General features: G+C 34.5%; 1 protein-coding gene across 1 annotated transcript in view; it reads right to left on the reverse strand.

Moving 5' to 3' along the window:
* LOC150105195 (uncharacterized) overlaps positions 1–21268 on the reverse strand; it is a 55033-nt gene extending 33765 nt beyond the window's left edge. The window contains exon 1 of the mRNA XM_090395135.1: positions 21097–21268. Coding sequence (XP_090251261.1) covers positions 21097–21268 — 172 coding nt within the window. The remainder of the gene's footprint in view (positions 1–21096) is intronic.
* Positions 21269–25369: the final 4101 nt, after the last annotated feature.

Genomic DNA, 25369 nt, shown 5'->3' on the forward strand with positions numbered 1-25369 from the left:
ATGATGCCTTTCTTGTCTTGTAATGCGTTGATAAAACTGGCTTAGGGGCGCCACATCACATACCCTCGAGTTGGCACTGAGACAGACCATGCTATTGTTATTATAAACAATCATACATGCTTCCATTTAAGCTTATCGGTACAAATAGTTTTAAAATATTTTATTAAATAAATATGAATTAAAAGATAAATTAATAATTTATCAAAAATATTTTATTTAAGAATAAATTCTTTCTAAAGTTTTAGATAATTCTAAAACACCAAAATGATTATGGTATCAATGGATTTCTTATAATAAACATTTGATATGTGAATTATCTGTGTTATATAGATCCTCTACAATAGATAGTAGAAGTGAATTATCTGTGTTAGACAAACAGAAAAAGTAGCCCAAAGTGAACCCACCTAAGGAACCAGACAACCATAGAGAGCTGAGGAGCGAGGATAAAAACAAGGAGAAACCCGTTAATCAAAAAGCTAAGAAAAATACCTTAACAAAAGAAGGAACTAAGGAGGAACCTTTCTTCTTTTATAATGAAAGACCAACCAACAGAACTGTGGGACTGGCAGGGAACATCTTTCGTGACGTCTACAAAATAGAGCCCAGTGATTTTGAATGAATATGCTTCCAGAAGATGCAATGTCAGCTTATGATGCCGTCTACTCCTTTATAATAAATGACACTATAAAGTCAATCCCAACGGATTAAGTGGAGTCTATTATAAAGGACAAAGTAACATAGATAACTTTAATTTTCAGGCAAGTTAGAGTATGGAAAACTTAGAGCAGGACCCTACATCATAGCAGGAAAGACCAACTTCAGGTGGCCACCAAAAGTGGTCTCTGTGATGCAAGAACTGCAAAAAGTTGCCAAGTGCTCTAAAATACCTCTTCTTAATTTGTTAAAAAATACCTCCAATCTTTAACTATCTCCTTTCATCAAAAAAAAAAAAAATTAACCCAACCTTTATATTTAATTTTCCTTTCCACTAACCTTACGCAGAAGTAACTGCCAACTATAATTAGGAGGTATGAACTAGCCAAAAGTTAAATTTAAGTCAAAAGTTAAAATCTTTCTTATAGATACTAACCTCCTGTCTCACCAAGCCGCCCTAACCATAACCACACTTAGGACGACGGGGTAAACAGAACCCAGGGAAGGGACTGGTACCTTCGCTGGGAAGATCCCCAACCAAAGAATACTCAAAGAGTATAAAACAGAAACCCTTCAAGCCCAGGTGTTTATGTTTTCATCTGTCCTATCAGTCTTTTCTCTTCAGACCATAAGTTTCAACAGGATTCCCAAGCCTGCAAAGTCTATAGACCCTCTCGACTCAAACAGTGGCCAGAGAGGGCAAGGACAGAACAGGCGAATGGGAATTTAATAGATCCAAAATGGTATTTCACAAAGGGTAATAGGGTACGGTTAGAGAAGTGGAAGAGGAGGCTAAAGCTTCGATAACTGTACTTTATAAATGAGTATGTCTTCCATTGGCCTTGGCACAGATATGCTCTGGACATGGAAGATGTCTAACAACAGTTAGAACAGAAAAGGTACTCAAACACAATCTGTGTTAGACAAACAAGTCCCAAACTACTTAACCATCCACGGGTATGTTGTAATGACAAACTATCAAGGAGTTACAAAAACTTGCCATAGATGTAAAAAGAGCGATCATATCGCCAGAGACTGCCCCCTGAATCGGTGTGGGAACTGTGCTACCATCGGACACTCACAACCAACATGTTCTAAGCCATGCCAGCTGTGTGGGGATATCTCACACAGATGGTTCCAGTGTTCCAAAGATGAAGCAGTGACGTTTCCCAAAGAAGATTCCCCCCCCCCCCCAACTAAAGAACAGTCAACCATAGAGCCACCTAGCGAAAAACAAGGGAACACTAATGCCCACACCGAAACCGACGACACCACAGAACCCAAGGAAACACCTTCAGTCTTAACAGGGACATCCCCAAGCTCAATCCACTCCAACAATAAATGGTTTCCTATTGAGTGACGAGTCAGCAAGCGAGGGTGAAATGGCCGTTGACACTCAGAATGACCACCAAGCAATAGAAAACGAAGACCCCAGGGAAACGCCCAGGCAGCTTAAAGGAAGGTGAGGGGAAAAACAAGCAGGAGAAGATAACCACTTCAGAGGAGCCCAAAGAGGACAAAAAGGAGCAGAAAAGATCCACAGAGTTCGCTGAAACCACCTTAGCTTTTGAAAAGTCGAAAGAAATGGAAAAGGTTTTAAAAATAACAGAGCCGCCCATCCTTTTCACCCCAGACTCAAAGACCCTGAGCCTCAGATGGGGAACCACCGTCATTCCAAATATTAAAATGATGTCAATGGATCATCTAAAAGAAATCCCAATACTGAATAGAGAAGGGAAAGTAAGGATATATAAATTGATCTTTACAATGCTAGAAAAGAGGGAAGAAGAATTGTGGCAAGCGATCTGGCGCAACCAAGATGAAAGGATGAAATTCGAGGAAAAAAAGAAAAAGGCGGCTACAAAAAAGAAGTAAACAATCTCCTTCAAAAACCCGAACATTTGTAGTTTAAACTAATGAAAAAGAGAGATGGCGGCCAACCTGCCGGGCCATAGCAGGTGCCAAGATCTCAACCTCCCTGACCTTAACATAACTATCCAACACCCTTCTCCTCATAGCTTGGAAGCCTCACACTGTGAGAACTCCTGCATGGTCAGGAGAAGGTTTATAATAAAAAAAAAAAAAAAAAAGCCAAAGAAGTGTTTTTACTGAGGCAAACTAATAGAAGATAGATACGGTTCATGATAGATAATAACTAGCTGGTATACTGCTACCACGGAAGGAGGTTTCCACTCCTTCCGGAAAGCAGAGTCAGGAAAATTATTAGGAATTAGTAGACAATTATTTGTCTTCAAAGATTACCCTTCAAAGTCGGGCTTTTCAGCTCGCGACAGAAATGATGACTGGTAACACCGTGTAAACTTTAAAGTGATCGGTACTTGTCTGATCTGATCTGATCTGTGTTGTAGATCCTCTACAATAGACAACTGATATCAAAAATGCCTTGTATGTGTTTTATATTATATTATATATTATTACATCCAATGAATAAATATAAAAAATTGTCATAATTTGAGTCTTGACAGAATTAGACTACTCGAGTAATGTCTCACGTGAAAAGGAGGAATAAAAAGAAATCAGAAATGCGAATATTTTCTCTCAGAATTTTGCCCTCTATATTCTCATTTTTACTTTAAAAGTAGAGCCTGTTCGGCGAAGTGTGAACGGTTGAATGAAAGCAAAGTAATCAAAGAACTCTTTTAACGTTACGGATCTGTGCGTTCAAAGAATGATTATGTCTTGATATGGCAATCTGTCCCCCTAACCCTGTCATATATTGTGCTACATCGATTGTTGACTTTGCGCTAATAACCTCCATCTATTTAATTATTTTCCAGCTTACTCACAGCAAATTAAAATTCCAACTTTCGGAAAATAATGTTTGTGTTACAGTCATAGCAGCGCCCTCTGCCGTTTCTGATAATACGTGGAGTTTGTTTCGTTATTATTCTTTTCAAAAGAATAAAACTGAAATATTTCTCAAATTAAAATTTTCCAAGGTTTTAAATTTCATTTAGTTTGTTGCTAAGGAAATTTCAAGAAGACTAGCATAACTACGTTTTCGTTCTGATTAACATTGTTCTTTATTTTCTCAACATTAAAAAAAAAAAAAAACGAACGCTTCTATCGCTGCTGAGACCTTACTTGAATAACTAAGATATTCAAGTATGGATCACATATGATCCATATTTTAATTTACTGCAATCAAATTACTCTTATTTTTGAATTTAATTATCATTTACAAAAAAAAAACAAAGACCGTAGAATTCACGGTTGATTTTTCGGAACAGACCCCGAATCCTAGTTATTGCTATCAGTAACATGAAATAGCAGCAGTGTAATCACCATTTCATGTGTCGCCTTCACCTATACATGCCGACTAACGATTTTGCCAATCTTCCGGCGACGCCGAAGATGGAGTTACTAGCTGTCAATCGATTTCCAAAAAGTTAGGCCTAACGAGTGACACCACAGCTTTGGAGAAATAACATGGCATAGAAGATTTATTTTAACCAGCTGTTGATAGATTATTTATTTAAGAGGTACTGTAAATCTAAGTGCAAACGTTTCTATATTTTTATTTCGTAAAGAAATATCGATTTAAAATTTTTGTTGATATTAATACATAGTAAATGTATTTTATTTACTTTATGATTTTATAGATTTCATGACTTTCTTTTATTATCTTATTGTTTTTATGATTTTTCCTCATTTATTTTATTATATGAAGTCAAAGGGGTCTTTGCAATTTAGCTAAGATGAATTTTAATCGAAATTATAAGAATCATTTAATAATAAATGAAATCAATAGTTGATATTATTTATTACATAAAGTAATAATTAATTTGAGACATTATTATGTAAGTCTCAACTCAAGAATGATTTTGCATAACTGGATTCTCTAATAGTTGTTCTGTCGAAACATCCATATAATGTAATTACTAAAATAAAGAGCCCAAAACTTCAGTTCGCGATGCAAAATTATTCAAAAAAAAAAAAAAACGGATATTAGATCCAGTATTATTTCAAAGCCGAATGTACGAACTATGAAATTTTCTGAAACTAATAACTAGAAAAAACTGTTTTTATTCACCATATAAAAAATGACATAATTAAAATTGAAATTAATCTAGGAACGCATTTTTGTCTTGTTAGGAGAGGGTAATGAATGAAGAATCCAATACCCTTGGAGGGTAATGGATGGCAATGCTGTAGCCAATGAGGTTCTAACTGGGGCACGGCTATTGCTGTACCCTCCTGCCATGACTAGAGCTTTAATAGCTCAATAACCTTATCCCTACACTGTCCTCTACAGATAACGGGGAAGATGAAAAGCATTCTTGCTTCGCTCCTTTAAGCCAGTCCTTATAAGGACTATAAGAAACAATAGCCATGATCAGAGCTTCAATTGCTCAATAACAGCTTACCATACACTGTCCTCTACAGATAGCGAGGAAGATGAAAAGCATTCTTGCTTCGCCCCTTTAAGCCAGTCCTTATATAAGGACTATTGTCTTGTTGCGTTGGGATTATAAGCAACCATCACATAAAGATTTTTTAGGATAATTTCGATTTCAGAACGGAGAACGTTTCTACGATTACTCTTCACTACGGTGATATGTTTGTATAAAATTGTGTAAGCTTTCTCAGGCTTTCTTAAAAATAAAGAAAATATACAAGGTATATTATTATTATTGTTATTACATTTCAAAGAGTTTGAGAACAGGAATCAAACCTTGGAGATTCAGTGGCAAGCCTTGAAGAAAGGCCTGATTGATTCAGATAGAGAGGCATGTGGTGAAGTTGTCTGCAAGGATAGAAAAATTAGAACTCCATGGTGGACACAGGAAGTTAAACAGGCAGTGAAGGAAAAGAAGAAAGCATATCAAAAGTTCCTGGCAAATAAGTCAGCTTGTGCTCTTAGAGAATACAGAGACAAAAGCAAGAATGCTAAACATTGTGTAAAACTAGCTAAACAAAAGTCATGGGAGGACTTTGGCAAGAATATAGAAAATAAATATTAAGAAGGTGGCAAAATATTCTGGAGGTTGTTGAAGAAGCTTAGGAATGGAGAAAGAGTGCTATAAAAGGAATTAGAGATGATAAAGGTGACATGAAAACGGGAGAAAAAGATATCCTTGAAGTACGGAGTAATTACTTTGAAAAATTGCTGAATGAAACAAGCAGCGATGACAGCACGGTGGTAAAAAACACTGACCAGGCATGCAGTCAGGAATCCATATCCATACTTGAAGTAAAAAAGCCATCAAAGGCTTGAAATGTGGAAAGGCAGCAGGAGTAGATGATATTCGACCAGAAATGCTGAAGTATTGTGGTATAAAAGTCTTACAGTGGCTGCACTGCATAGTTCAGAAAGCCTGGACAGAGGGACGAATTCCCAATGATTGGAGTAGAGCTCTCATAGTACCCATATATAAAAAGGGAAATAAAACTGAATGTGAGAATTACAGAGGTATTTCCCTACTGAGTGTTCCCGGCAAGATCTATGCAAGTATACTTGATAAACGGTTGAGAAGAATTGTGGAAGAAAAGCTTCGTGAAAAACAAGCTGGATTCAGGCCAAATGGAGGCCGTCAGGATCAGATCTTCACTTTACGACAAATAGTCGAGAAATCATGGGAATATAACAAAGATCTCTATTTAAGTTTTGTCGATCTGGAAAAGGCATATGACAAGGTGCCAAGAGAGAAGCTATTCAATACGCTACAGTTATATGGTGTCAATGGGGCATTATATCAAGCAATGCTTAGTCTTTATTTGAGTTGTAAGTCAGCAGTTAGAATTGAAGGAAGTACAGGAAGATGGTTTAATGTTAAATCTGGTGTGAGGCAAGGATGTACATTATCCCCTCTGTTATTCATTATCTATATGGATCACATTATGAAGGAAAGTGGTATTAAACATGATATCAAAATTGGAGATGTTAATGTCAGCTCTTTGCTTTATGCAGATGATGTTATATTTCTAAATAAATCCGCTACAAGTCTGCAAGATTCTCTGACGAAATTGAATAACTGTTGTAATAGATATGGTATGAAGGTCAGCATTAAAAAGACAAAGACAATGAAAATAGGCAGAATCATTGAAAATGTCAACTGTGTTGTGAATGGAGAACCTGTGGAACAAGTAAAACATTTCAGCTACTTTGGCACGATTTTTAGTGAAGATGGTAAATTCAATATAGAAATAGACAACAGAATCAGCAAAGCTAGTATGGTGGGAAGTCAATTGAATAAATCCATATGGAATAAGAGAGAAATTAGTGAGAACACTAAATTAGCTGTATACAAGACAGTGTTCAAACCAATTTTAACTTATGGATCTGAGAGCTGGGTCAGAAGTAAAACACTTGATCAAAGACTAGATACCGCAGATATGAGAGTCCTGAGAAAGATTATAGGCGTGAACAGATGGCATCAATGGCAATATCATATTAAAAATGAGGATATTAGGAAAGAACTTGACATTGTCAGCATCTAGGAATGCGTTAGCAGCGCGCTAATCTCAGGTGGTATGGTCACTTAAATAGAATGGGAGAGGAAAGATTAGCAAAACAAGTATTGTCTGCGAGGTTGGCAGGAAAATGACCCAGAGGAAGACCAAGATATAGGTGGATTGATACGGTAAAGTGCTTTAGACGATAGAAATATAGGCTCTGATAATGCTGGAGTCTTGACAAGTAACAGACTGATTTGGAGGAAAATTGTAGATAGGAAGTTAGTAATGATGTAATTTTTTCATGTAGTATTATCATATCCTGTACATCCTTTGAGGGTACATGGCAGGAATTTGATGATGATGATGATTATTACATTTGAAATGAATTTTTTTTTTTGGCTAGATGGGTGAATCAAGAATGCTTTTCATATTTCCCTTTATCTGTAGAAAAAAACTGAAATGAAAAAAAAAGTTTCCTTCTCTTAATAATTACTATGGACAACGATTTTGAAGAGGTGTAATTAATTTTGTAGTATAAAATATAATATTAGTAGAACGAATAATAAATTAACTGCATTTTATTAAAATTTTCCTCTTTTCATAATTGCTATGGATAGAAATTTTAAAGAGGTGTGAATGCATGTAATTAATTTGCTAGTAGAAAAACAAATCAATTTCCTTATTTTTCTAAATATATCCTCTTTTTTTAAGAATACATAATTCTAGTATTTTTTACAAGAAATTTACTTTTAAGGGAAGACCAAATTTGTTTATAATGAAACATGATAGCATTGTTTATATTTTTGTACAAAGGCAAAGAATTATATCCTAGATCCATAATTAAATAACATTTTCTGCTAAAAACGCTAAACGCCTATAAGAGCAAATTTCTTCTTAAAATATTAGAATTATGTATTCTTAAAAGAAGAGGGTTTTTTTTAGAAAAGTAAGGAAATTGATTTGTTTTTCTACTAGCAAATTAATTATATGCATTCACACCTCTTCAAAATTTCTGTCCATAGCAATTATTATAAGAAGAAAATTTTAATTGAAATTCAGTTACTTTATTTGTAGTTCTATTAAAGAATTAATCACGCACATTTCTTCGATATTGCTATGCTTATTAATAGAGATTTTAATTAACAACGACTCGGTTTTGATTCATATACACAAACCAGATAACTAAACTCAGAAAACGTTATATATGCAGTATTTGGTTTCCGCAATAGATAAAATTTTGACGCGTAGCAGAATAAGGAAACGTCATTGTTCTGGTAGTATAGAAACACTACAAAGAAATACTTTTCACAGTTATTAATGAGTCTCATTCAAGTATGGTTTACTCAAGGAAGTCTTCAAGCACATATGAGGAAGTTCTCAATCATAGCGTGCTTTGACATATTTTGTTGAACTGATACCCATTTCCTGGTAATGTTTTTGCTGAATGGTTACATGATAAGTGCATGAATGTTTCGAGAGGTTTGACTTAAATAGAAAGAGATCAATATATCTGATGCTATAAGAATCTCTATTTGGAGATGCAAAAAAAAAAAAAAAAAGCGATATTGTTTGGTCAAGAAACAATAAATGTCTGCTTTCAGTGTAAATTTAAGAAAATATGGTTTTAGATATTGTAGGCTTGTGCTTTCATTACAACGAATTTTAGAATCGATATTTTCAACCTATTAATGTCCAATTGCGAATATCAAATCAAATCAATTATTTAGCCGATAAGTTATAGAGAAGGACAACAAATCACTTCAGTCCTTATAAGGATAATAAGGACTGGCTTGAAGGGGCGAAGCAAGAATGCTTTTCATCTTCCCCGTGTAGAGGTCAGTGTAGGGATAAGGTGTTACTGAGCTATTAAAGCTCTGATCATGGCAGGAGGGTAACAGCAATAGCCGAGCCTCAGTAAGAACTTCATTGGCTACAGCATTGTTATCCATTACCCTCCAAGGGTTAATCACTGACTATTTAAGTAAAGGTGAAATCTCAAAAAATCGGACTATCTCTAGGCCACTCCATAGTGGGCGAAAGACCGTCCATATCTCAGCGTTGGTTCCACTCAGTGACGAGTTCCCCCACCACCGAGCAGAACCGCTCAAATTCCGAAGAAAATAATTCACCGACAACGCCCCTCAGCGGGCCGTGCCGGAGAACACTTCCCCCGGAGACTCAAATTTTGCTCCCTTAAAGCAAAAACCTTAAGAGAGCGAACTCAAAAACTCTCGATTCTCATCCCCCCCCCCTTGGGCGATGAGAATCGAGAGTTTTTGAATTTTATAACAGCAACAGCCGAACCTCAGTTAAACTTCATTGGTACAGCATTGCCATCCATTACCCTCCAAAGGTATTTTAATTATTAATCACCGATCTCAAGGTCGATATCTGTCTCGCCTCACAAATCACTTCACCTTTGCATTTTTAAAGATAAAAATTGATATGTAAAATTTTTAGAGGTGTATTTGATGCTACTATAACTTTGAATAATATGTTAGTTAAGAAATAGTATAATATTTAATTTAGAAGCAAATTTTTAATATACAAGCATTTTTAATAGAATATTATTTTTCTTTAACAAAATTATCCAAGCAATGCCCATATGCGCAGACATCATAAGTTTCTATCAAAACAAAGCGCACGTTGTGACTTTGTCCACACAAGCAATAACGTCTTTTCACAAGCCACCAGTCATTGGAGCTTGTGAGAACAAGTTACTGCTCGTGTGACAAAGTCGCAACTAGTATTACTTTAGCGGAATAAAGACAATCGTTCACAAAAATATGCCTACGACTCGCATCAAGACTAAACGCTTAATTCAAATAAGTTTCTTCTTCCTTTCCTAAGTTTAGGCCAGGTAACGTGCTTTGGTTTCTATACACTCTTTCAACGCACTACCTTCTATTCCTTGTTTGTGCTCCCTTCGCGGTGCTGAATCATTGTCGTATTTAAGTTTTCAAACTCATAAAAACCTTTGCATCATTAATTAACATCATTTTAATTAATGTCAGGAAATTTTCCTTCCGCTGATCATTAATTATTTTTATTATAAAAATAAATAGGTGTGTTAAGTTGCCTTAAAATAGCATTAAATATTTTATAGATTTTTTTGATTATATAGAGAAACCTGTGGAGAATTCATGACTAAAATTAACACACGCGAACCACAGTAGTAGGTTTTTTTATTACGCAAATATTTCGTCCTAGGTATCTTAGGACATCATCAGTACAGTAGAAACAATACTAGGAATGACACAAAGGATAGGGTGCGTACGTACAATGGAATCCAAATTGCGTGCAGTGGCGCGTTGCGGCCTGAACTTAAATTAGATTAAATCGAATTAAATTAAATTAAAAAATGAAATCAACCAGATCCACAACCTGTTGCCTTCGCCCCAAGACAAACTTTCACCTATGCTACTACCTGGTGTATACGAGGTTCCATGCTCCTGTAAACTCTCTTATTTTGGACAGACAGGCAGATCAGTTTTTAAACGCATTTCGGGTATTTTCATCAAGACCATATCCGCCTCATCAAACCGCAAAAATCAGGCCTCGCTCAACACGGAGTTGAAAACCCAACCCACAGGATCCACTGGGAAAAGATAAAACTCCTACACAGATCTTGGTATAAATATGAACGCTTATATAAAGAAAGTGCTGAAGCCCTACTTCACAGATCAAATCAAAACCACAATGATGTTCTTGCCATCCCTAAAGTATGGGAAATTGTCATACAAAATTGTGTAAAAATAACTTAATTGTAGTTTAATTTTAATTTAATTTAATTAATCTAATTTAAGTTTAGGCCGGAACGCCACTACGCGCAATTTGGATTCCATTGTACGTACGCACCCTATCCTTTCTGTCATTCCTAGTATTGTTCTACTGTACTGATGATGTCCTAAGATACCGAGGACGAAATATTTACGTAATAATAAAACCTACTATTGTGGTTCACGTGTGCTAATTTTAGTCATTTTATACATAAATGCTGTTTATGTTCAAGTATAATGTTTTAACTATAATGATGGATTATTTTAAAGTTAACTTTTAAATTTTTACCGTTTTCTTTTTAAAGTTTTATTCCAATTCAGTTCAACTTCTAATACATGAAGTTCGCCCTGTTATTTGTTATGTCTTCTGTTATATTAATTATAATTAATCTGTTATATTGTCAGTTTTTCATCAGAGGAAAAGAAATGCGTTGATTTTATGAAGATACAATGTGTGTTAAGTACTGTTTTGTCATTTTTTTCCTTTTTATATAGTTGGTTGCAATTACTCATGTAACTTGGAAAGCCAAGCAGGTTATACTTACAATTATATTTGTTTTATATTTGAGTTGTAAGCTTTCAAATTGATTTATAATTTAAATATTAAGAAAACAAAGCAGGCTCACAATAAACATAGCGTTGGCTTCTAACACACTGTATTTATTTGAAGTTATACTACTACTAAGTATTTGAAACAGTGAAGCGACTGGGTATTTAGCATATTTGCCAATTCAGTATTCTGAAAAGTAAATTTTCGTTTTTTTTTTATTTTATTAATATTTTTTTTTAAGTCTAAAAAATTCTACTCTTTCGAATAAATAAAATGTTCTAATTGTGGTTTAAATGCAATTAATTTCATGATAATATGATTAAAAAGAAAAAAAAAGGAAAAAAAAGAGATTCTCAAAAGTCTTCAAGGTTGGCTGGGGAGGAAAAAATCAAAAAATCAAAATTGATTTAAAAAAAAGCATTTATAAACAAGAATGAGAAAAAAAAACAGAAGTTCGTGTCTCTTTTTGTGTTGTTTGGTTGGTTGATTAATTATTATACGGGGGTGGGTAGAAACTGTGCAGAAGCAGTCTATGCATCGGTTCCTGATTTTGGTCCTACCTTGGCATTCATGGCTTAAATCCCCTCTCTCTCTCTCTCTCTTGCGATGGGCAATTTTGCAAGTGATATACTAAGCGAAATTTGTTTTTTTTTAAAAAAAACAATAGCTCCCCCCTCCTTTCCTTTTTTTTTTACTTATTGAAACTCACGTGACACACTTTCCTGATTAGCTATTTTTGTTTAGTGACGGATTTATAAGGATTTATTCTAGCAGACGAACAACGAGACTTCGTCTGCTCAGAATAATTCGAATCTTTTTATCTTCCATCGTACTATCACAGCCGAATAGTTTTTTCTAGCAGAGCAAAGCAGATATTTAATCATTTGAGCTTAACAGGCTGCCTGTCTCGCTAAAAAGGAGACAGATTGTGACCAGCTATTTTGAAGTGGATAGAGAATTGACTTCAAAACAGTTCGAACTCGTTCGGTCTGCCTAAAATGGAAGTGAAGTCAAGGTGGAAAAAGAAAGAAAAGGTAATGGAAATTGTTAAGCCTTTTGGTAGAGAAAACGGATAATGTTTAGGACAATGCAGTACACCACGAATACTGCTGTTCGTTAATTATTGTAAACATGTTTACTTGACGTGTGTGTACTGTAATTGAGGAAACTGTGTGCCCGTTATAACGATAAACGAAATAAAAAAAGGGTAATTGAGGTCTGTGTTTTTATTTCTTTGCCTCCAAAAGCAAAATAAAAATTCATAGCACAGACTTTCGGATATCGGTTACTGCTGCGTCCATATTTTCCTGGAAGGGGATAAAACGCCCTTGCGTAGCACTTCCTTTTAACCATTTTTGCATTGAGAAGGAATGGCTAAAGCAGATTGTGGAGGGGGAAAAAGGGGGCATAAAACCTTATTATGTATAGAATTTTTTTATAATTATAATTACTCACTTCTCTCTTTCTTTCTGTCTGTCTTCCTCACAGAAGGGAAAAAAACGTGATTAAATAAACAAAGAACTTCGAACTGTAATAACTTGCAATGCGGTACAATATTTTACCCTAATTATTCTTAATGATATCACGATGATAATTACTTCAACCAGGCTGTTTTACCAGGGCTTGAGGAAAAAACTTTCTTAATATGTACGTTCTTTTTTCACAAAATTAAAGTTACAGGATCATCCAAAGAAAGGGATGATGAAGATTTTTATGTATGTAGGATTTAAATCATTATAAAGACCGACCAGCACACTTTTAATAACCCGAAAAATTGATGAAGGCATCTGTAGACATTAATAAGCTGCCGTGACAGCCTTTTGGCATCATAAATGGATAAAATGTTAAAGTTGTTAACCTACTAAGATATTTTAGTGCTGTGGATAGGTTGTGCCTTAAGTAATCCAGAAACTGTACTCGTAGAGATGTAGCTTATTGGTTGGAGAGTTGACACACCACGATATACTCGGCGAAGTGGTCAATCCATTCCATCAGAAGGTATGGTAAACACTTAAATCCTGCATCATTACTGGACAATGCATCGTCTGAGCTCCTGTATGACTATTTGTTTATGCTAACAATGGCATGAAGAATTTAGTATCACGTGATCAAAAGTGGGCATAATCATCCATAGCGCTAAGATCTCCGAAGAAAGATGTTATAAGTTCTGTTTGTCTTTCACACTAGAGAAACTTTTTCTGAGTCTTTCCTCGAGAGGTTCCGGAGTTAGTCAATGTCTAGAACGGGCAAGTAGGTTCCCCCCCCCCCCCCCCTTCCCCTCTGGGAAACACAGGATTTTAATACCGCAACTTAGAAAATTCATCATAGAACTCATATTTCAGATAGTAATATATAGTAATAGGGTTGGTTATCACGAGATGGCGGCATCTCGTGATAACCATATTCTCCTCCTCTGATGCTTTTTAAAATCATTGATAGCCTTTGACCAGCTGTCTCTCATGGCTGAAGGTGGAGAATGGCTACCAACCAGTCTTCAAAAGTTAGTTTAGGCTTAACGGTCTCGCCTACTTTAAGTACGAAACAAATGAAACCAACTCTTCAAGTTGAAGTTTGTTTCATAGGAAATGGATTTATCAAAAGATTTTTGAATATAGTCTTTAATTATTATTATTATTATTTACTATTCTTAAGTATTAGCACTGCATGCAGCGACAACTCCTTGTATTTGAACACATTAGAATGAGAATCCCGTCGAGAAGACGACAAACAGTTCTGAGGGCTTTTTGACAGAATATTAGTTGTCAGTGTCATGAGGTAGTTGCTAAGATAGAAAAAAAAACCTGCTTTAAAGCCTTTCATTCTCCACAGGAAGAAGATGGAAGCCGTAATCTTTTGGGTATCGACAGAATGCCAGTCTCAGGCACCAGTGTAAAATTCTAAATCTGATTTTATACACGTGCTATTAGACAAGTTTCTTGAAAGTGATATGTAAAAGAAAATAAGATATGAATGTTACGGTGATATATAAGATGCATTACTATATATTTTTAGAAAAAAGTAAAAGTTGATAATCTTTTATGGAATATTTTTTCAATAACTATCGAAAAAAAAACGAATAAATTAATGCCTGCTTGATTAGCCGAGTAGATAGCTTCTCCGCTATTCACCCAAATAGCTTGAGGATATTCATATTTCACCGCGAGCATGGATATTTGTATCTTCAGGTGGTAAATGACTTTCATCGCACGGTGTAACTTTAAGGTTTGAGTGAAACTATAGATAAACCGATTAAGGATATGCATTTACGTGTTTGATTTTCATGTGGTCTCCAGTTAATTTTTCGCTATAAAAAACACAGTTTTGGAGAGAACAAAATGCCTACCACCCCAACATGAGATCGTCTAACTCATCTTCTGTTGAACACATCCTTAATGCAGTTCCCACTCGCACCTGCATCAAGGATTTTGAAATATTTTCGGCGGTATCTGCGCCTTAATTAATGTATAATGCATTTCATATCTTTTTGTTTCATTAAACACTTTATATTACTTTCTTTGCCACTACATTTACCATATATTTCTACTAGATTTTCCATATTAAAATTAGTTATTCATTATTAATTAAAATACCTTAAATTTCGTAGCAGTTTTTCATTTTCATAAAGTAGTGTTTAACTCATAAATAATCCATTCTCTCTTTTTTATTTTCTTCAAAATGTAGCATAAGTATTTTTAGAAGACTGTTTTTATAAAAATGAGCAGTGGATAATATCTACAAGAGTATTTAAATAATTAAGATAATTTTGAACATTATTCGGACACAGATGGATGTAAGATACAAGCCAAATTTAGTGAACATCACTTTTTTCCACTAGGTGTCGCCAAAGATGTTTATAAGCTTGCCTGCCATGTGGCATGTGTTTTAACGGAACTTAGCGAATAATCTTTTGATAAATTGATTTTCAACCAAGTCTCCTTATTCTAGTTTACTGAACGTCTGAGATTCTTTGCTAGAAGCACCATCTTCTTCCACTCTTTCTTCCAGTCCAGTCTAATCCAATCCAGACATTTCACGTTAGCTATCATTCTTTTAGGCGTTATCTTCTCAACATTTCTGTGGGCTTCCTCTAAGTCGCTTTCCATTAGGCTTCACGTTGAAATTTTTGTTTAGTTATTCTCTCCTCACCTCCCCCATTCTTTCCATATGTCCAATCCATCGCAGCCTACAAGCTGTCATTTCGTTAGCTATTAGTGTGGAGCTATAGCTTTTGATTATGTCTTTTTCTCCATTTGCCTGTTGTGTGTTATCTCATACTGGTCCAATAACTTTTCTAAGGATTTCATATCCAAAGGTACGCATAGCTTTTGCATCTTGGTCTCTTATGTGTTCGGTTCTTGCTCCATATAAAACAAAGATATTGTGATTATCTTGTACATTTCTATTTTATCTATGCAAGAGAAAATTTTTGAAAATAATAAATTATCTAGTTAACGAAGATATATTCAGACGCACATTCTAGCTTGTATTTGCATTACTTGTCGGTATGCACAATATTGTACACTTGGTAGTTCTGAATCTTCTAGTTATAGCGCAGTAATCATTCGTGTGCTCAGTTAGTGATATATGGCACAGCGGTACAAAGGCATTTCACCCAAATCCAAACTAGATTTTGTCATATGATGTTTATCCGCTGCTTAAAGGAATTAACTTAAAGGAACTCTCTTCGCTTAGTCAACTTCCCATGCTCCCTGAACGACGTGGTTTACGCGCACTGCACTATTGTATTTTCTGAACCTACGCTTTTATATTAATATTTTTTCATCTCATTCTCTCTCTCTCTTTAATATTTAAGCATATAATAACGGAAAATGGTCATTGAAACACGGTTGTGTTATAAATATTTCAACAGTTCTGATGTATTTCCAAATACATGACGTACACTGGTCCGTGGATGCATTTTCTATAACTAAATTGATCTGTTGTTTGAAACCTTATTTGCTTAACTTCACAGCTTGCAGATATGCAACCCCACCAAGTAGTACTTTTCTGAGTGATTGAAACTTCGAAGCCTAGTTCGTCATCTTCAGCTAACGCTGTTTGAGAACTTAACATGTGAATGCGACACTAAACAATCTTGCGAAGTTCAACATATAACAAAATAGAAAGGGTATTTATTGGACTTGCTAAGTCCAATAGATACTCCTTTCTACATTTACAGAATATGTATTAGCTTTCCATATTTTACAGTTGAATTTCTTCGTCTTTGATCCAATTTTATTTGATAAAATTAAATGAAAGCAAAGTAGCTTCCTAGAAAAGATGCTGACCTCTTTGGTGACCCATGAGAATTACTCTTTTTGCGGTTTTCCTCAAGGGAGGGAGGGATGGAGAGAAAGAACCTGTTTAATTTTCTGCCTTGGGGCTGAGGGTCTCCTTTTGTTTCTTGGCATCGATGCTGTTCCTGCATTTCTTGTATTTTTGTGGAACACTTTTTTCTTTTATTTTCAATGATGTCCTCGTTTTCTTGCTTTCAGCTGAGAGTATGTAATTTGTTAATACAGGAAAATAACGGAACTTAGATAATATGTACTATCCATAAATTACAAGGGATTTCTTACAATTCCCCTACGAATTAATACAATTAATACGAAGTTTAGGAAGCCTTCGGTATGGGAAGTTTTGCCAGCATCAAGAATTCCTTTAAGTCAATGTTCGAATGAGTCATTTCAGAATCCTTGAGGATGACCGATGGTTGTGATTCTTCTTGGAGACCACTGTCACTAGGGGTTGATTTCGCAGGTTTCTCTGTTACTTCTTTTAACCCATAGCCCCACTAATCAGATGCTCCCTCTGGCTATGAAATAACTTTTTTTTTCATTTTCACGACAAAGGCCGCTATTTAGTTGTACAAATTTACAATCTCTAAAGGAAAAAAAAAGACACAGAAAACAGGAATTAAAAAGTTGTTTTGAAAACATGCTGATGTTACTAATTCTATTTTTCATAGCACTAATCACTCGAACAAAGCATTAGAAAACAAGTAAGGAAATGATCCGAGGAGAGTTATAAAATGATGAGTTTCGTATTCTTGAGTTGTGACACAATTCATTCATTCATCTCATTACCACAACTGAACTTGGAGCTGTTTGTTTTTGGCATACCAGTAAAATATCAGACATTTTTATCCACATTGAATGCTTATGTCATTAAACTTGAATAAATAGATGTTACCCATTTCTGTTTAATATTGTTAAACAGTTTACCTTATGCGGCATATTTGAAGTTTCATATTATCTGAAAAGAGTACTTGTCCCCCCCCCCCCCCTAAGGACAGTTACCAGGTCTGGGTATACTTTAGGAAATGAACTTGAATAACTTACAATTTAAAACGAAAAATTTGAAGATGTTAAATTAAAATAATTTTCTAAGGGAGGAGTGAAACATGCCAGTAGAGAAAGTGAAGCAATAAAAAAAAATAATAAAATAAAAAAAAAGAGTAGTAGGCCTCTAAATAATGACAGTGAAGTTCAAAACATTGAGCTTAATTATTAATAGCTGACAGTAAAGTTTAAAACATTACGAAATGTAATCATATTTCTATTTTAAGTTCTTAAAAGAACTGGGCGATGGACTAAGTCCTTGACTCTTTATCCCGTCATCTGAATGAAGTAAATCTGTGTGGAAGGAGTGTTATTGAGCTAAAAGCTCTAGTCATGGCTGGGTAACGGCAATAGCCGAGCCTCAGTTAAAACTTCATTGGCTACAGCATTGCCATTCGTTACCCTGGAAGTCCTAAAAAGGGGCCATATATATTCATATTTCTATTTTGACAATTGACAATTATTCTTTAAGGGTGAAGCAAAATGCTTTTCATATTCCTCGCTATCTGTCGTGGTTACAGTGAGGGTAAAATTTACGAGCAGTTTGCTCGCCCTGAATGGGCATGGAGATTATGTATCGCTATAGGAAGATTTTTATTGAGCTATTAAAGCTCTGATCATGGCAGGAGGGTAACAGCAATAGCGGAGCCTCAGTTAGAACTTCATTGGCTACAGCATTGCCATCCGTTACCCTCCAAGGGTATTGGATTAAATGAATCAATCACCGCATCTCACGGTCGATTGATTCTTCACCCTGAATTCCTAAAAAAAAAAAAAAAAAAAAAAAAAATTTTGGTACTGATCTTCTTTATTTATAAAATTTGATAAAATAAATTTATAGGTGTTTCATTTTAACATTTATGTAATTATTTTTACCAAAGAAAAACAAAGATATAATAAAAATTTTCAAATTTTATAATTTTTACAATATTTTTATTAACATAATATTAGACTATCCTTAAATAAAATTGTAGTATTCTCTAAGAAATTAGAGCGATCTCCATATAATGAGGGTTTTCATACTTTTCTTTTAAAAGCTATTAATGACTTAAATTGAAGGATTCAGTTTTAAAAAAGTATCATTAGTACAATTAAAGTAATCTAAATAAAATAAAATACTTAGTTTAAGGGAAATGTTCCGGGAAATCAAACTATAGTTGATTACAGATCTATTAAATTTGTCATAATCTTAAACTTAAATAAAGTGCAACTCTAGTATAAAAATGTAACTGTTTTCATAGTACGATTCGCACCAAGTAAACTGTGAATATTATGCAATAAGGTTTTAATCACATATTATTTATTATATAATTCAATATATTCAATTTTATTGCATAATTAAAAAAATAAATTTTTTACATATAAATATTTATTTTAGATTGTTTATATTATTTAGTAGACAATGTTGTTATATAGTATCTTATTTATTATATAATATTTATATAACTTTTTATTGTCAAAGAAATGCATATTTATTTAATGAAATATTCTTAAAGCAATTTTAGGAATCATTATTATGACTATTTTTTATCACAGTATTATTACGTATAGAATTTTATGAAAAAATAATACTTCAGATTTTTAGAAGATTTATTAAATTTTGTCATTTCCCCAATCCTCTAGCGACATTTATTAAATTTGTCATTTCCCCAATCCTCTAGCGACAACTAGTGATGCACGTATTGTCCATATCCTTTAGACCAGTGCTTCCCAAACTGTACGCCGCGGCACCCTTGGGGGCTGTAGGTTTTGTTGAGGGGGGGGGCGTGAAATAATGAAAACAAATTTAAAATGTTGTAAGACTAAGTAGATTTTTTATTTTAAAAGAAACGTATTTAACTTTTATTATTTATTATTTCTTTTTTGTTATTTTTTATATTTTAACGGAAAAATTCACACATTGGTGTTGGTTCACAAACTTCGCTTCCTGCGTATTTCGGCGCTTAATGAATATTAGTAAATATTGCTTATTCATATGTTTCATTTCAAAGCAGTGGTTAATTGTACTTACTTCGAACTCTCCAGGGAAGCTCCAAATCAACTTTCATCACGCCTTCGTAATCAGGGACTATTGATATTGACTTTATATACATATCAAAACTCATTTTTTATTATCACTGTCATCCGAGCTAGTTTTCTGTTACCAATAAAAGTTTCGCATATACTTCACACATGAAAAAAAGCTTAAACAAATTCGTGCAGGGAGATAGTAACTCGCTTGCAGTGGTAAACAACACCCTTCCCTAACAGCCACTATACTGCAGAGGCAATAAAAACAAGTACTTTTATTATGCCAGTGAATAAGGTACGAGGAGTCTGTGTAATATATTTCTCAACAAATAGTGCAGTTAGATACAACTGGGATAAAAATACACTAATTAATGAATCACATGTCCCCTCGTACAGAAACTATGCTGTATAGACTGAAACAAAACCATATGTTGCATGGGCAAACGCAGTATCTAACTAAAAACTATTGTTATTAATTAGATGTGTGTGAGTTCGATTTCCCAAGGCAGCAATAAAATTCAAACGAACGTGTTAAAATTCGTAAAAGTGTTAAAACTAAGTAATATAATATATATATATATATATATATATATATAAAATGAATAATTCGGTTGAAGAGAGTTAGCATTTCAACTCAATTGTCAGCTAAGCTTTTATCTTTCGGTTGCGCGATCTTTTGTTAATTCCGCACCAATCATATGCACGTTTTAATAACCTGCCTTTGCTGTCTGTTTCGCGTTAGGCTTAATTACCTTAAAGGGAGCAAAGTCACAAAAGAGAAAAATGTTCCTGGTCCCAGGATTCATTTATTCAGGTAATATTCACTAATTTCATGTTATCAATCAGTGGCGTGCCAGTATCGGTAAGTGGTGATATTATTTGATCTATTCAACGTTAAAAATTTTAATCCTGAGATGGATAAGTGGCTGATAAAAAATGAAAATAAAAAATTCTCGCGAACAATCAGAAGAAGCAGAAAAGGACAGTATTTCATATTTTACCAGAACAGCCCGCATCGTCTTCATACCCAAACGGTAAGAGGCAAAAAATGTAATATATGCATTTGATTTTTGCAATATTCGCTGTGTATGTTTTGTATTGAATATAAATACAATAAATATTATAATAATATATCTATCTATTACGATTTTTTTTCGAGAGGGGCAGTGAAATATTTTAATTTTTGCAAAGGGGGCCCTGACATCCAGAAGTTTGGGAAGCACTGCTTTAGACTATCTATATCTATCTGGCGGCTAGTGTTTAACTCGGAAGATATCCACTTTTACTAAATAACTACTAACATATATCGCGAATTACATAATTCTCTAAGACGCTCACTCACCTATCACCGCGGCCAAGGCCGGAATAACAAGTCCAAGAGAGATTATGAACCGCATGCTTCTTTTAGATTTGGGTTCTGACGACGGCGGTGCATTCGTCTGAGCACTCCCGCTACTCCTGGGCCTATGAGGGATGAGGAGAGAAGACCTTCCCGGTATCGACGTCTGCTTCATAGTAAGGGAGTGTCAACAATATATAGGTCCACTGGATTACTATTTTCTGAGTGCTGCTTGTTGGAAGGGCAGGTTTTACAGTCCCGACGTCATGTGGCAGTCAACAAAGAAAGCTAGTGAACGGTGAAACGCCAAACAAAAGTGACGTCACACTTTTAAGAAGTGAGGAAAAGTAGAGCGAGCTCCTACAGCGCTAACGCTGCGGCCAATAAGTGCTGTTTGTCCAGAGGAAAAGTCGGTCAGAGCAAATGCAAAAGGAAACGTAAGACTCCAATGCAAAAGACAGCTGTCGAGAGTAATTATCAGCATGGTTACCATGGTAACTACCTGTTTATGTGTTATATGAATTTCAACTTTTACACTCAGATCGAGAAATCGGCATACTGCTTACCACTTTACAGATGAATATATATTCTATAGACTGATTGGTACTCCTGTAAGCTGGTAGGTGGCGAGGAGGTGCTATGCTATGCAATCAACCGATACACCTTCTGTTCCCACACTCATGTACTATAGAGATAAATGAACTGCATATAGGTGTCCGGAACTTGTGTGAAGATACTCATCGGCCAAGGGCGTCCTACTTCCACGCGCATGGAATGTCGGTCAGTAGGAAGAAGAAAGAGGAGCGATCGCTAGCTTTCTCCGACCACGTGCAACAATTCATCGCCAAGATTTTTCTCCGTCTGACCTTGATCCTTGTCCAACGCCCTTGTAGAAAACGTGGAGGGAAACTCAAACCATATTCAAAATCATCACCACCACCTTTGCCACTTCTAAAAGATCCCGTTTAGTTAAAATGAAGTTTAAAAAAACATGAAAACAAACAACAAATAAATCGATTACTATGATTTTCCTCAGTTATCTAGGCGAACCAACACCATTTACAAAGACAGATAATTATCAGGTACTAGACTGGATTTACTGAGCTTTAGGGAACTGTTTTATCGCAATATTCAACGTGGGTATGTAACAGTGGCGGGGGTAGGAGCAAGCGAAGGAAAGATTTCGGGTTTAAACAGGAAGAACTTCATACTTGTAATGACCTTTAATTGTAGTGCGGGGGGATTTTCCTAGTGACCTTAGATGGGAAAAAATGGGACAATGCCATAACGTGGCCAACAAACGAAAAAATCGATTTTAACTTATGAAGCTATTTCACTGAAGGAAATTACACGATATTATACTACTGAGACAACGTTCCTTCGCTTTCCCGCATCCTTTGAATAGGAGTAGAGCATCCCTCTCACCTTATAAAGTTGCACGCAGAATACTCAACAAAAAATGAACGTGAAAAATGCATTCAAAATCCTTTGTCGCTGTTGGTTATTATTATTTCGACTCAAGGAACTAATGTCATCAGGAATTGTATTATGTCTATAACCAGGGTGGGCAGAGAGGATAGCAACTCAGCCCACAAACCAAAATGCCTCGATTCGAATCCCATTCAGACATGTTTGTAAACTTTAAAGTGAAATCATTACCCCGCTTATTGGAGGCCTGAAATGGCTTAAAAGAATTCCATATTTGCCTTTCGGATTATCTAATCCCTTAACCCATAAACAGTACTAAAATATATAATAGGCTTTTAACCTTCCGTAGGTGGTGGTAGTCACATAAAAAAAGTTGCATGTGCATTCTCCGGATTTTTATTTTATTTTATCCAGAGAAATCAATCTGTCACCAACGTCTGAGAACAGACAACTCACCTCCAATCGAAAACGCCATAGAAAATGGAATTCGAACCAAGTTTCTCCAACTAGGGAGGAAGAAAATGTCACATTTCCCTTCCGAACTGCCCTACTGAGGCGATAACATGTGACATCAGGAAAGCTAGAATTCTTATTTTCAGGCCAAGCAGAAATGGTTTTTGCACTTAGGAGCCGTAAGAAGTTATTATTATTATTATTATTATTATTATTATTATTATTATTATTATTATTATTATTATTATTATTATTAACACAGTGAAAAAAAAGTCTCCTAATTACTTCAAAAAGAAGACCACAATAAAAATGAATGTGAACCACCAAGCAGATGCAATAACACCAGAACATACCGGCAATTTCACTTTGATCGGATCTTTCAGATCATTCATTTGACCTCCCAAATATCAGCCTACTTCCAATACAGCAATCAAATCAATAATAAAAAAAAATACATATATCTAAAAGCTTCGAGGATGCAAGCAAAGGCATTACATCTCAACCGAGATTAAAAATAATAATAATTATTATTATTTATTACATCGAAGTGCTGTGGTTACAGCGGTTAAAAACATTAAAAAGCAAAAATTGTAAAATAAATATAACTTACTGTTATACTATAAATGCTGTTAAAAATGTAACCTTATCCAATTGCAACCTATAAATCATCATCCATAGTAACTATCATTAACGCATTTTAGAATACAAAAAATGGAACAATCTGTATGAAATTCACTGTAATATATATATATATATATATATATATATATATATATATATATATGTAATAAACAAAAATTATTTCCTCAGATAAACTTAATAAAAAGCTTCGAGAATGCAAGCTGACACATTATATCTCAACCGGAATCAACACAAAGAAAAAAAAATCCATTTATTACAACTTAAATACATTTAAGAAAAAATTGTAAATATCTATAATTTATTATTATTGTATAAATACTGTAAAAATGTAATATTATTCAATTGCAACTATATATATATATATATATATATATATATATATATATATATATATATATATATATATATATATATATATATATATATATATATATATATATTTATTCCCATATATATATATATATGAATTTTTTTTATCTTTGGGATAATATATATTAAGGATATCAAGTAATTTTATAAACTTGGTTTTTTTTTACTTTTTTTTACTTTTACACTTGAACTACTTTCAGGCGCAAACTTAACTGTTTTGCTTACTTTGGAGAAGGAGTAAAAAAACAAAGTTTATAAAATTACTTGGTATCCTTAATATATATTATCTCCAAGTTAAAAAAAATTCACATCTTTATTTTACCCAGAGTTTCTTATTCAAAGTAAAAGCGCATTGTAGCAACTTGTATAGGTAAAGTTGATAAAGCTCTGTATTACTAAAAAACCTTGGTGAATTGATAATTACGAATTCTGGTCAGAGTTTTCGATGCTGAGAATTGATTAGGTTGGTGATACTTGTTGCTATAGGGTAGTTAATAGTTAAGATGAAATGTATATATATATATATATATATATATATATATATATATATATATATATAGAGAGAGAGAGAGAGAGAGAGAGAGAGAGAGAGAGAGAGAGAGAGAGAGAGAGAGAGAGAGAGAGGTAAACGTTCCATGCTGTATATAATGGTTGGGACTTCCGAATGATATATTCAGAAGTAAGCTTTCTTTCTTTTGTCTATTTTTGTGATTACACATTGCTTAGCTGGTAGACTTTTGCGTGAATCTGAGAGATTTGTCAATAGACCACCCTCCTAGATCGTCAGGAATAAGACACCGGAATCATCCCTCATTGTACACAAGGATGGAGAATATAAAAGATATCAAGGACACCATTCAACAGTTAAACAAAGATATGTCACTTGACATTCTCAAATTCATCCTAAAGAAATTTGAAACGGATTATCCTGGTTGCTTGAATCTTTTCACTCAAGTAAATGACACTGAATATGATGATTTGGACATCGAAGAGGACATTACACCTGTTTCATCTACAAAGACTCCCCGCCAGTTCGATTGTTCACAGGAGGAACAATCTAATAAATGACGCAGAACATCGGAAGGTGGAATGGAAGATGATGTAACAGCTCACCAAAATCAGATCACCCAAGATAGAAAACAAAATAACAAATGTCCCTCCAGTTATCATTCGAGATAAAGATAAATGGACCTCAGTCTCAAGATCCCTAGGAGAACAAAATATCAATTTCTCCTGGGCAAGAAATACTGAAGAGGGTGTAAAGATTCACCCTACCACTGTCACAGATTATCGCATGATGACGAAAATGCTGGACAACTCTAAATTGCCCTTCCACACCTTTGCGCTTGCAAGCGAGAAGAACTTAAAAAGTAGTTCTAAGAGG

This window comes from Typopeltis vanoorti, chromosome 7 (assembly GCF_054136105.1).
Source record: "Typopeltis vanoorti isolate ZY-2024b chromosome 7, IOZ_Tvanoo_1.0, whole genome shotgun sequence".
NCBI lineage: Eukaryota > Metazoa > Arthropoda > Arachnida > Uropygi > Thelyphonidae > Typopeltis > Typopeltis vanoorti.